The sequence below is a fragment of the Trachypithecus francoisi genome, unplaced genomic scaffold (assembly GCF_009764315.1).
Source record: "Trachypithecus francoisi isolate TF-2019V2 unplaced genomic scaffold, Tfra_2.0 Lachesis_group8, whole genome shotgun sequence".
In the NCBI taxonomy this organism is placed as follows: domain Eukaryota; kingdom Metazoa; phylum Chordata; class Mammalia; order Primates; family Cercopithecidae; genus Trachypithecus; species Trachypithecus francoisi.
In genome coordinates, this window is record NW_022681473.1 from 58,626,689 (window position 1) to 58,641,365 (window position 14,677).

At 37.4% G+C, this 14,677-nt stretch overlaps 1 protein-coding gene across 1 annotated transcript; it reads left to right on the top strand.

Annotated features, from left to right (window-relative positions):
• The first annotated feature begins 10,767 nt into the window (after positions 1-10,767).
• Positions 10,768-12,137, top strand: LOC117080809 (olfactory receptor 6A2-like). The gene has a single exon (XM_033206109.1). The coding sequence runs from the start codon at positions 10,960-10,962 to the stop codon at positions 12,025-12,027; it is 1,068 nt and encodes a 355-aa protein (XP_033062000.1). The 5' UTR covers positions 10,768-10,959; the 3' UTR covers positions 12,028-12,137.
• The last annotated feature ends 2,540 nt before the right edge of the window (positions 12,138-14,677 follow it).

The following is a 14,677-nucleotide window of genomic DNA, read 5'->3' on the forward strand; positions in this document are numbered from 1 at the left end:
AACACCTCATGTTCTCACTCATAGGTGGGAACTGAACAATGAGATCACTTGGACTCGGGAAGGGGAACATCACACACTGGGGCCTATTATGGGGAGGGAAGCGGGGGGAGGGATTGCATTGGGAGTTACTCCTGATGTAAATGACGAGTTGATGGGTGCTGATGAGTTGATGGGTGCAGCACACCAACATGGCACAAGTATACATATGTAACAAACCTGCACGTTATGCACATGTACCCTAGAACTTAAAGTATAATAAAATAAAATGAAAAAAAGAAATATACAGTGCATTATTATTTATTGTAGTCACCTTTCTGTGCCATAGATCACTAATGATTATTCTTCCAACTATTAAACCTTATAAAAGAGGGAAATCGTTTCATTAGTGGCAACATGGATGAATCTAGAAGGCATCATGTTAAGTGAAAAAAGCCAGGAACAGAAAGACAAATACTGCATGATCTTACTGTATGTGAAATCTAAAAAAGTTGAATTCCTAGAAGTGGAGAGTAAAATGGTGGTTATCAGGAAATGAAGGAGGAAGGATGGGAGAGAAGATGGAGATGCTGGTCAATAGGTACAAAGTTTTGTTTAAAAAAGGAATAAATTCCACAGTATTGTATAGCAAAATGATTATAGTTAATATTAATGTACTGCATCCTTAAAAATTGCTAAGAAACTATATTTTAAGTGTTCTCGCCACAAAATTATAACCATGTGAGATAATAAATATGCTGAATTAGCATAATTGATTTAATTATTGCACAAGGTACACGTATATCCAAATATCATGCAGTATGCCATATATTTATGTAATTTTTATTTGTCAGTTAGAAATCAAATAAAATTCAAAAAACCATGACCTGAAATTTTACCAAATGGTGAAAGACTTAATGCCTTCCCCATAGGTAGGGAATAAGGTAAGAAGGCCCACTCACTCCTCCTGTTCAACACAGTTGCTATAAGTTCTAGTTCATGAAATAAAGCAAGGAAATGGAACTAAAGGCATAAAGCTCAGAATAATAGAAAAATTGCTGGGCGTGGTGGCTCAAGCCTGTAATTCTAGCACTCTGGAAGGCCGAGGCAGGTGGATCATCTGAGGTCAGGAGTTTGAGACCAGCCTGGCCAACATGGTGAAACCCCGTCTATACTAAAAATACAAAACAATTAGCTTGGCATTGTGGCATGTGCCTGTAGTCCCAGCTACTTGGGAGGCTGAGGCAAGAAAATTGCTTGAACCAGGGAGGTGGAGGTTGCAGTGAGCCGAGATCGTGCCACTGTACTCTAGCCTGGGTGACAGAGCAAGACTCTGTCTCAAGAAAAAGAAAAAAAGAAAGAAAGAAAGAAAGAAAGAGAAAGAAAAAGAATAGGAGAAAAAGCCTATCCTTAAAGCATATAACGTTGTTGTCTATGTAGGAAATCAAAGGAATCTACAACAAAAAGCTGAGAACTAAAAATAACTTCAGCAAGGTCATAGGATACATGACAAACATACAATAGTCAAGTATTCTAAAGTGAATAGGTACACACTGAAATTAATAACACAATACCATTTGAAATTACTCAAAAAAAGAAATAATTAGGTGATATAAACATAACACATTACAAAACTTGTATGCTTAAAACTACACAATGCTGATAAAGGAAATCAAAGAAGATCTAAATAAATTGAGAAATGTACTATGTTCATGGAATGGAATGCTTAATAAAGGAATGATGTCAGCTCTCTCCAAACTGACATACAAATTTAGTTCAATTTCTCTCAAAAGCAGAGCAAGTTTTTTTTTGTCAAGTATTGACAAGATTATTCTAAAATCCATATGAAAAGCAAATAAACTAGAACAACTAAAATAAACTTCAAAAGAATAAAAAGTAAGGGGAATCAGTCCACCAAATTTCAACATTGTAGACTATTTATTTGTTACAGTGCTACAATATTATTTATTATAGAACTACAAGATTATGTGTTATTTAGGATGACATAGGCACATAAATCAATAAAACAGAATAACTAATCTAAAAATAGACTCATAAACATATGCTCACTGATTTTTGAAAAATGTGCAAAAGCAATTAAATTAAGGAAAGAACACCTTTTCCACAAATGGTGCTGAAGCATTTGGGCATCTCTGGATTTGGAGCATCCATAGATAAGCCTCAATCCAAGTTTCATATCTTATACAAACATTTACTGAAGATGGATCATGGACTTAAGTTAAAATGCAACTATAAGACTGACTGAGGGGAAAAAAACAAAAAAAAAACAAAAAAAAAAACCAGGAAGAACCTATGGGATCTAGAGCCAGACAAATAATGCTTAGAATTCACACAGAAAAGAAGATCCATAAAAGATTTACAAATTGGACTTCATTGAAATTAAAAATATTTGGTTTGTAAAAGACTCTGTAAAGAGGATCAAAAGAGAAACTGGAAGAATATATTTGCAAACAGTATAGAAATAGGATCTGTAGTATATAAAGAACTCTCAAAATACCAGTTTAAAAGTCAGGAAACAACAGATGCTGGAGAGGATGTGGAGAAATAGGAACACTTTTACACTGTTGGTGGAAGTGTAAATTAGTTCAACCATTAGGGAAGACAGTGTGGAGATTACTCAAGGATCTAGAACCAGAAATACTATTTGACCCAGCAGTCCCATTATTAGGTATATACCCAAAGGATTATAAATCATTCTACTATAAAAACACATGTACACGTATGTTTATTGCAGCACTATTCACAGTAGCAAAGACTTGGAATGAACCCAAATGCCCATCAGTGATAGACTGGATGATGAAAATGTGGCACATATACACCATGGAATACTATGCAACCATAAAAAAAAGATGAGTTTATGTCCTCTGCAGGGACATGGATGAAGCTGGAAACATCATTCTCAGCAAACTATTACAGGAACAGAAAACCAAACACCACATACTCTCACTCATAAATGGGAGTTGAATAATGAGAACACATTGACACAGGGAGGGGAACATCACAAACGGGGGCCAGTCGAGGGTAGATGCCTAGAGGAGGGATAGCACTAGGAGAAATACCTAATGTAGATGACAGGCTGATGGGTGTAGCAAACCACCATGGCACGTGTATACCTATGTAACAAACCTGCGCATTCTGCACATGTATCCCAAAACTTAAAGTATAATTTTAAAAAAAATAATAACAATCATCTAAATAGAAAACAGGCAAATGAAATGAAAAACATTCATTGAGAAGATATATAGGTTGCAAATAAGCACATGAAAAGATGCTCAATTTCATTAACCTCTAGGTAAATGCAAATTAAATCATAATAAGATCACAACACACCTATTAAAAACATGAAAATATAAAGTAGTGACAATACTAAATGATGGCAAGCATGCAGAGAATCTGTATCACTCACACATTTCTGGTAGTAATTTAAAATGGAACAACTAGTCTGGAAAGTAGTTTGGCAGTTTCTTTAAAATCTGAACATTCAATCAACATATGAGTCAGCAATTGCATTCTGTGCATTTTCCTCAGAGAAATGAAAACTTATGTTCACATGAAAACTGTGCAGAAATGTCTGTAGTAACCTGATTCATAATAGCCCCAAGCTGAAAACAACCCAGATGTCCTTCAACTGGTGCATGTTTAAACAAAACTGAGCTACGTCCATAGCATGCAATACTACTCAGCAATTAAAAAAATAAATGATTGATGTACACAACGACCTGGATAAATCTCTAGAGAATTATACTGAGTGAAAAAAGCCAATTTCAAAAGATAACATATGATTTCATTATATTGCATTCCTAAAATGACAAATTGTAAAAATTAAAAACAGGTTAAAGGTTGCCAGGGGTTAAAGAAAGAAATGAAGACCCTCTGTATCTTGACTGTATTTGTGTGGATATACAGTGTGCGATAATGTACAATAATTTGTAACACATTATCATTTTGAGAAACTGAGAAAAGCATACATGGAGTATTTCTGTATTATTTAACAACCATGTAACAGTTTTTAGCTTAGTCCTAAAATTTTCCATGAGCATATTCGTAAAATATTCAACTAATATCGTTGCATCTATCTTTTCAATATTTATATTTTTTATTTCATGCTGTATCGACAAAAATTTCCAAAGCAACATAAAATAATGGAGATTTAAAAATGTTCTTGCCATCTTCTGTTTTAATGAGAACACATCTACTACTTCCCCATTTGGTATATACATTTGTTTTAAATAGGTAAATATTCCACCAGCCCTTATCTGTAGTGCCAAAATCCAAACAGTTTTAAAAACTGAACGTTTGTTCCTAAGTTTGGGACCTGAATGTATAAAACCTGTGGTGAACTGATATGAGATTGTTTGTGGTCTTCACTTATTTCACATTTTATAAATAGTCACATATTATACTGTAGACATATTCATATGTTAGATCATGAGATGGTGCTTCAGAACTCTTTGGGGATTTGGGGAAATGTATGCTATATGCTGCATATTGCTTTTTAAAACCTGAAAAAGCCAATTTGTTGTAGATAAAGAAATGTGGACCTGTTATTTATTTAAGAATGTATCCCCTTTATCCTCATGGGTGTCAGGTTTATCAAGTGGATTAAACAATGCATATATTGAAATGAATATGGTTTATTTTACTTTGATCTATTGATGTGGTCTATCGACTGGTGATAGCTAAAAGCAAACTGACATCAACTTCAATAAATCTAAAGATTTGGGCTGGGCTGGGTGGCTCACATCTGTAATCCCAGGACTTTAGGAGGCCTAGGTGGGAAGATCACCTGAGGCTGAAGACTCCTAGGTTTGAGACCAGCCTGATAGCCAACATGGTGAAACCCTGTCTCCACTAAAAATAAAAAATTAGCCAGGCATGGTGGAGCATGCCTGTAATCCCAGCTACTTGGGAGGCTGAAACAGGATAATTGCTTGACCTGGGAGCAGAGTTTGTACTGACCTGAGATCATGGCATTGCACTCCAGCCTGGGCGAAAAGAGTGAAACTCTGTGTCAAAAAAAAGAAAAACAAAATCTAAACAATTGAAAATATTCCTCATTTAGACAGCACTACCCTGCCAACCAAAACAACATTAATTCAACCAATTGCTAGCTTTAAAGGTTTTTCAACTAACAATACAGAATGTTAATTATACTATGTGTGTGTGTATGTGTGCGTGCACACATACATACACACACATACACACTTGTTCTTATTCAAAATAGAGTTTATTATACCATCTATGGCATATCATTTTACTCTAAAGTAGGCTTTTATTTTAAGAGTATTTTCAGATAGTCTTTTATACCCTACTCTTTCTTGCTGCTGCAAATTCATTTTATCGTTTTCTTCTGGCTTGGTCAATTCCCCATGATTTCCTGAGTGTCTTCTCCATTTCAGGAGCGCTAAGTTTCATTCTTAACATGGGATCTGTGAGACTTATGAGCAACACACTGATACAGACAACAACTGCCCAATCACACTAGGTTTGTTCTGATTATTTAAATTTTTGGAAATGTTTCCTCCCAATTACTTATAAAAATCCCTCTTAAACTCAGAATCTCAAGATCTTTCTCTTATGTCTTATGTCTCCAATGTGCTCATGAATAATTCTTTCTCCTGTCTCAACAGACTCAGATTCAACAAATATTATTGAACAATAGCTAATATTTATTGAGAAATGCTATGTTCTCAGTGCTGTTCTAAGAAACTTCCATTCATATATTAATTAATTTAATCCTCACAACAACTCTGTGAAGTAGACATTAGAATTATTCTCATCTTACAGTTGAGAAAACAGAGGCCCAAGGAGTTTAAATATTTTCACAAGATCCCTTAGTTGAACACAGCAATGTGACTGTGAATCCCATGTAATTAATTTGCTGGACCTCAGTATGACACGGAATACTGTGGATTGAGTGGAGTGCCAAATCTTGTCACAAACTTAAAATGCTTATAATGTATGTTATTTTCATAATATATGTTGATGTCATGATATGGAAAACAAATATATACAACAAATCCCAAATTTTTTTAAAAAATCCAATACAAACATGGAACTCAGACCCGGAAACCCTATCAATTCAGTGCTCCTTGTATGACATCATGGAGTTAATGAGTGTCAACTATATGGCATCAGGAGATAAAGAAGGAACTGTCTAGCATTGTTGAGCCCCTGTCATGCTCCAGGATCTGTACATATATTAATGACATTTACTCCTCTCAACAATCCTGTCAGGCATATGAATCCTATTATATAGATTATATAGATTAGGAATGTAAGGCCCAAAGGGTTAAATAAATTGCCCAAAAGTACATATCTGAGTTAGAATATCAGCCCGTGCCTTTCTTTTGAGCAGGAGTATGACATGATAGAAAGGGGAGACTGACAAGGAACAGGAAGGCAAGAGAGGGAAATATGAGTTCAGGGGTATCTTGACATTCTCTTTTTCATGAAACTTCCTGATAAAACCCTGTGGCCTGAGCTTTCCAAACCTTCCCCTTCCCTGTCCTCTGCCCCAGTCTTTTTTTTCCTCTTGTATCTCTTTTGGTCTCTTGGGCTTCTGCCTCAGAGCCATCCCAAAGCATCAGAAGGAGGAGGGAAAATGGGGACTGAGGGAGTGAGGTGCAGGATAAAGGAATCTTTCCTAGCTTGGCAGTGTTCTCTATCTATGGGAGGAAGAGAAAGTGGAATCTCTTTATCATCATTCTTTGTCCTGATGCTTCAACCATCTTTTCCAAACAAGTTTTAAGTCCTCTCCTAACCAACCCAGTCATCTCAGGAGGACCTTGATGAATCAGTGACATCTGAATAAAGTGAGTGGATCTGCTGATTCCTCTTCAAGTGGTCAATTATCCCAGGTTTTCTTTACTTATGTCTAATATATCCATCTTCTTATTCCTCTCTATAGCTAATAAAATCCCAAATCCCTCAATATTTTCCACATATGGTTAATTCTGTTGATACTTAGACTAATATCACTTTCTTTATCTTTATCTCTCATAGCTGGTCCTTTATTTATTCATAATCTACCTGCTCTCCCTACAGTATTTCTGAACATCCATGTCCAGTCTATCCTTTCCATATTCTAGTTATCTTCACCTTGTCTTCCATTGGATTTATTTCCTGAATAGCAAGTTCATTCTACCCAAATATTATACCTCTTATTCATATAAGTCCAGTCTTCCTGCATTTAATCTAACTTCCTCATGTTTTATCTGGTCCCTGCAGATCTAAAATCAATGTATGTTTTACTTGCATATAATTCCAGCTGTGTCATATTCTCCGTTAACCACTTAAATTCTCTATTCCTGACCATTTATACCCAGATCCCTTTTACATTCTTCCATCTTTATATTCCATTCCTCTTATCTGGAGTTCATCTGTTCTGCCCATATCACAGCTTTGTGCATTATTCCATGCATTTAAGCATCCATACAGCCACCTTTAATAATCAGTAGCTAAAGCAGATCTTATAATAGGAACCAATGTCAGAAGGCAAGACAGACACACTAGCAAATAATCTAGTGCATAGGAATTGGGGTACTTTGGGAGGGGTGATAACTAAGGGACTAAAACATAAAAAATAAAAATTCCTGGAGTGAGTGTTTTTGAGAGAGAGATGTGTAAAGTTACGGAGTTAGATAATACCATGACATGTGTAGAAAATGGTAAATAGTGGACAATGACTGAACTGTTGTATAACAGTTAAAAGGAAATACATTTGATGCTTTATGGGAGGATTTTGTATGTGCTCTCAAAAACCGGATGCCATTGTGGTCAGCGGTTTCTACAGAGAAATATGACTCTAATAATAAGTGGAAGTTATATAGGTGAGAATATATACTGGAGGAAAAAAAACAGGTAAGATCCTATTTAAGTAGTTAAATCAAGAAATACCAAGGGCCTGCTGTGAGGAACTAGGAGGAAGGCAGTAGAAATAGGGCAGAAGAAAAGGGACTGACATGAGAGATCATTAAAGAGGCATTTTAGCTAGAAATTGGATTAGTTAAGTGTGGGATGTGTGTGGGGGGAGAGGAGGATGGGTACGGAATATCTAGGAAACTTCCAAATGGCTTGCTTAAGAGACTATATGAAAGCTAATGCCATTTTTTGTAATAGAGGAATAACTTGCTTGGGGAAGGTTATTCTAGACATAGTATATTTGTGGTACCCATGACACCCATGGAATTATATCCACTATCCACTCCATACTCCACCATTAAGGACATGTGGGGCCATTCAGCTACAGAGGTCCTCCTTACATCTACCTGAGCAACAACAGCAGTGATACAGCAAGCAAAATGATATATAGGCTTTCATGGACTCTAATGGGAGCTCTAACCAGAGGAATCTCACCAAACCTGTGAAGGGAAAAGGAAGAAACCAGGGTAACTAATGTCTCTATGGGGAGATGCCCCATGAGCCAAGACTTGAAGGTTAAATAGGAGTTAGCCATACTCATGGAGATTGCAGCATGAGGAAAGCTATGAGGTGATACACGTGGTGTGTGCTGAGAGCTGCAGGGTATAAAGTACAGTGTAGACTGTGGTAAGAAATAAGGTTTAGGTGAAAGCAGTGGCAAAATCAAGAAGTGCCTATAGGCCTTGTACCTGTAGGCTAAATAATTTGAAAATTTATTGTGTACACAAAGGGGCACTATGGATGAGTTTTAAGGAGGGGAGTAAAATGGTCAGTTTTAAGCTAAGGTCTCACCTCTAAGGGTAAAACTATAAGCAGAAAGAGGGGTCCATGTGTGAAAAGCTATTTTTTTCAACTGTGCAGAACATCAAACATGAAGGTTGAAGTGGCTAGAAAATATGAATGAAAATCTGAGGCCAAGAGAATCAAAAACACAAAGAAGGGTATATGAGGCAGGTATTGAGAAAGGATCAAGGCTAAGGTCATAAATGGCAAGTGTAGGTTTAATGTTCCCACTTTTCTATATATCCACATGTATGGTATAAGGATAGACATGTAGCTTAAACTTTCATGGATGAAAAGATAAGATATGCCCCTACAACTAGATTGTAAGATCCTGAAGACTCAATATGTGTCCATGAACCTTTATATACCACAACTCTTAGCCCATGGTCTACAGCATTGTTGATCAACCATAAATTTTGAAATAAGTAAAATTGTGGGTGTGGATGGTAAGAATGGGAGTGATGGGAAATGAAAGCCAGGGACATAGGTATTTTGTAATTGCATTACCATATTAAGAGAAACTTCAAGGACTCCAGTACTGAGTAATGGTCAAGTAATGATAGCAGAGCATGAAGGGAAGAGAAACATGGTATAAGATCATTAGTAGGTTGGTTTGATTTGAGAGCACATTCTACCCCTGCTAAATTCAGAGGAACAGATCGAAGACTAAAAATTAAGAAATCTGAGAAGAAATCACATCCAGATGCTCAGCTGACTCTACACCATTCTCCTTTCTAAACTCTACACTCTCTCCCAATGCTGAAACTGTACAGGGGCACAAGGTAAAAATAACCCTTCCTTCATATCAACTCCCATGTAAAAATGCCAACTTCTTTTCGTCATGAGACACAAAAATGGCTTGAAGTTTTTAAAAAGAAAGGGAAATTTTATCTTTGATACAAAGTTATACAAAGAGAGCATCCTAGTAAATGCATGTTTTTATATGGGCCTTAATGTTAAAGGAAGGTACTCTATTCTTATTTCAAGATACTCAGTACAACGTTCAGAACTGATGGAATTCTTAGTCTTTCTGCCATCCAACATCCATTTCCTAGTCTGATTTCCAGGTGAATCCCAAGTCTTCCTTGTAAGTACTGGGTTCTATAGACTTCCACTCTACAGGTGCTGTGAACTTCTTGTGTTCTGCTTTTGTTTTTCTTTCCTTCTGGCAGGAAGGAACTGTTTCTCTAAATGAGTCCCAAAGATCCTCTCTCCCAGCTGTAAATCCAAGATGTATTATGCAGACCCTCCTTTACATCATCTAAATATTTTGGAAACTCCAAGGTCCTGACTTCCTGGTTCCACTTCTTGCTATTTCTGCAACCTAGAATTAGTCACTTAATTCTATATTTTAGTTTCTTTAGGCATTAAGTTGTAGCTATTAGTAGTACTAGCTCACAGGATTGTTCTGAAGATCAAGTGAATTGATACTGCAAACGTTTTATTTTTTATTTTTTCTTTTAGTAATTTTTTTTATTATTATTATACTTCAAGTTCTAGGGTACATGTGCATAACGTGCAGGTTTGTTACATATGTATACTTGTGCCATGTTGGTGTGCTGCACCCATCAACTCGTCAGCACCCATCAATTCATCATTTATATCATGTATAACTCCCCAGTGCAATCCCTCCCCCCTCCCCCCTCCCCATGATAGGCCCCAGTGTGTGATGTTCCCCTTCCCCAGTCCAAGTGATCTCATTGTTCAGTTCCCACCTATGAGTGAGAACATGCGGTGTTTGGTTTTCTGTTCTTGTGATAGTTACTGCAAACGTTTTAAAGCAGTGGCTGCACTAATAACAGTGCCTGAACTAATAATAACTCAACTGCGTTATATGTGATTGTTATTCCTCCATTGTGTAACTTATTTCCTCAAAACAAAGTCATGATCCAACTCATAGACAAACTCTCATTTTAGGGCAGCTGAGACTCTTTTTATTTTTTGGTTTTGATCTATGTTCTTTGGGGAGAAAATAGTGTCATTTTTCCCCAGTGCGTCTCAATGCATGCTTCTCCAAAGATCAGAACAGATTCCTATCTTGTCCCCAGTACAAAACCATTTATTTCTACATGTTTGTCTTAGCTCATTTCCAGATTTAAAAAGAGAGCAGTGGCCTCAGTTCTGTGATTAATTACATGAACTTTTTACGTGGCATTCAACCAATATAAGCCCATTAAGAGAAAGGCTGGGTTCTTGTTGCGGCCTACTGAAGACTCTATTCTCACCTCCTGAAGAGCAGTAAGAAAGACCAATGACATGGAGTGGAGGAACCATAGTGGGAGAGTGAGCGAGTTTGCGTTGCTGGGCTTCCCTGCTCCTGTGCCACCACAGGTACTATTGTTTGCCCTTTTGTTCCTGGCCTATGTGTTAGTGCTGACTGAGAACACACTCATCATTAAGGCAGTTAGGAACCATTCCATCCTCCACAAACCCATGTATTTCTTTCTAGCTAATATGTCCTTTCTGGGGGTCTGGTACGTCACTGTCACTATTCCTGAGATGCTTGCTGGCTTTGTTAGGTCCAAACAGGATCATGGACGGCTAATCTCCTTTGAGGGATGCATGACACAGCTCTACTTTTTCCTTGGCTTGGGCTGCACTGAGTGTGTCCTTCTCACTGTTATGGCCTATGATCGCTATGTGGTCATCTGCCATCCTCTCCACTACCCAGTCATTGTCAGTGGCCGGTTGTGTGTGCAGATGGCTGCTGGATCTTGGGCTGGAAGTTTTGGCATCTCCATGGTCAAAGTTTTTCTTATTTCTCACCTGTCTTACTGTGGCCCCAACATCATCAACCACTTTTTCTGTGATGTCTCTCCATTGCTCAACCTCTCGTGCACTGATATGTCTACAGCAGAGCTTACAGATTTCATCCTGGCCATTTTTATTCTTCTAGGGCCACTCTCTGTCACTGGGGCCTCCTACATGGCCATTACTGGTGCTGTGATGCACATTCCTTCAGCTGCTGGATGCTATAAGGCCTTTTCCACCTGTGTCTCTCATCTCACTGTTGTGATAATCTTCTATGCAGCTGGTATCTTCCTCTACGCCCGGCCAAAGGCACTCTCAGCTTTTGACACCAACAAGTTGATCTCTGTACTGTATGCTGTCATTGTACCATTGCTCAATCCCATTATTTATTACCTGTGCAATCAAGAGGTCAAGAGAGCCCTATGCTGTACTGTGTACCTGTACCAGCGCCAGGATCCTCACCCCAAGAAAACTAGCAGAAATGTGGAGAAGGGATGTGTGAAATCTGATAAAATGCTATTAAACTTGGGATCGATGTGTTCTATGAAGTCCAATGGAGTTCTTAGGGCCTAAATTGGGGGCCAGAGTTTCAAAGGCATCACTATGGAACTAGGAATACTTGCTTTAACTAGTCCAAGAGGAGAAAGAGGAATAGGTTGCAAGCTAGAAAATTGATTTCTGCAGGACAGCACCATAAAATACAGGATAGAGCTGGGTCCACTGTTGTCTGCCCCATTGTAATTTGCATAGACATGGTTCCATTTAAGGAATCACGGGCTTCATTATGGAAAAGCAACATAAAACTTCTTGATAATACCTCTTCCATTCACAGGTCACTTACTGTAGCCTATTAGGTAGCAGAGGCCCAGGAGGTGATCATTCTAGTGTGTGTTACAGACAAAGAGATGAGAAACTAGGAATTTTTGTGTTTGAAACATATCACCTGATGAACCATAGGGGTTTCTAGATTTATTTTCTAATTTACTGTGGTCAGTGTCCACATTGAACTAATGACTGAGTGCTGTTGTTTCTTCAACATTCTGTTTCCCTAATTAGACTATAAGCACCATGGAGACAGGATCAGACTTTCTTTTACATCCTTTTATTACCATGGGCTGGAACAGCATCTAGGGTATGATGGCTATGAATACACATAATGAATGAATATAGTTTGGAACCATGTAGGCAAGGCATGTGTGTCATGCCTATTTGTGGGGTTGGTAGGTGCAGGAACTAAACCCCTCATACTTTACTAGTGTACAGAGAGATACAAACTGGCTCAGCCTTGCCAGAAAAATATTTTGAAAACATGTATTACAAATCCTAAAAGTGTTGCAACCGTTCTGATTCAGAAAGATTTTTGCAGATAGACACTTTTACTTATAAATACAGAAAAAAAGAAATATATTTAACTTTCACAAACAGGGCACTAGTTAAACAAATTGTAGGTCATATGTTACTTGGAAAACTATGCAGAAATTGAAATAAAGTGATCTAAATAGAGTTGATGAAAGAAAAAATGTTCCTAGCATTATTTTATTTTATTTTATTTTTGAGATGGACTCTCACTCTGTCGCCCAGGCTGGGGTCCAGTGGCACAATCTTGGCTCACTGCAAGCTCTGCCTACTGGGTTCACACCATCCTCCTGCCTCAGCCTCCCGAGTAGCTGGGCCTACAGGCACCTGCTACTACACCCAGCTAATATTTTGTGTTTTTAGTAGAGACGGGGTTTCACCATGTTAGCCAGGATGGTCTCAATCTCCTGACCTCGTGATCCACCCACCTCGGCCACCCAAAGTGCTGGGATTACAGGTGTGAGCCACCACACCTGGCCTCCTAACATAATTTTTAAAAATATGTTATATAGCAGTATCAAAAGCATTAGCCATATTTGCTTGTTTAAACAACACTAGAAGTAATTTGACTAAAATGTTGACTGTAGCTATGCTGGACTGCTTTCTCCTGTAAATTGCATTCTGTGGCAAATCATTTCTATCAAAATATTTATTTACATGATTTTTTCTTAGTGAATACTCTGTATAACTTTATTCATCTGAAAAGAGAGATGGTTAGAGGGTATTTCAGTATGATTTTCAGAAATTTAACTCCCCACTGTCACCGAACAACCAGAACTCTGAAGACAATGAAGATTCTATCTCCAGATGTGGGATCCAACTGTTGCTCAAGATGTGGAATCTAACTTTATTGGTTTCTGTTACTTAAAATTTACAAAAGGATACTACCAAGGATATCATGCATTATTTGCTAGTTCATACTTATTAAAAGTTGTAATATAATATACATATTTATTCATGCCTAAACAATATAAGTATCTTGTTATATTAATTTTTTAAATTACTGGATATAAAGTTCATCAAAAGTCAGCTATCCAGTGTCCCTGTAGAATAAGTTTCCGAAATGGGATTCCAAACAGGGAGAGGAGAGTTCTCCTCTAGGCGTTGCTATTACAGCTCTTATATAAACTTCCTTTATAGGTTAACTCCAGTTAATAGGAAGTAAAAACATGATGTTGAATTTCTTCATTGTGTTTTTCTTTATTTTCCAAGCTTTTTAGTATAAAATGCTTTAAAACACCTCTAATTCTGATTTAATGTATGAAATAGGATTTAGCCAGTGTTCTGCACATATTCTTCTTTCAATAAACCATGAATGAGTTTGAGTCCTGTGTACCATGATAAGATTGGCACCTCCCTAGACTTGGACTGAATTTGTAATAAGCATATGACCCTCAGGGCTCATATTGAAATTTAGATCACAAAACCTCCTAAGATTTTTCAAATGAAGTATTATTGATTATCAGATTAAGTATTCCCCATCCTCCATTTATGTAACTGATTTTCCCATAAACCTAGATATAGAACTTTATTTTATCCTTGGTTCATTTGATCCTGTTTGTTTTAGATCATGTTTGTAATCTGCCAGTCTTTCAAAGTATTGCTTACATAATACAAGTCTTTTGTAATTTCCCTTTGCTAGTACAATATCTGGAGAAGCTTCTAATCTCTTGCATCAGTACAAGAGGTGGGAGTACTGGATCCACCTGGGTTATTCAGATAGGAGTGCTATTCAGAGTGGCTGGAGGCAACTAACATCTACGGGCAAAAAGGATTAATATAAATGACTTTTGTGCCTCAAATATCTAGTGGTTTCCAATGTGGAGTGAACTCCAAGTTTCTCAGTCTGCCTTTTAAGTTTCTTCAC

Excerpts from the sequence above, each read along its gene's own strand:
- LOC117080809 (XM_033206109.1), top strand. The coding sequence starts at position 10,960 with ATGGAGTGGAGGAACCATAGTGGGAGAGTGAGCGAGTTTGCGTTGCTG.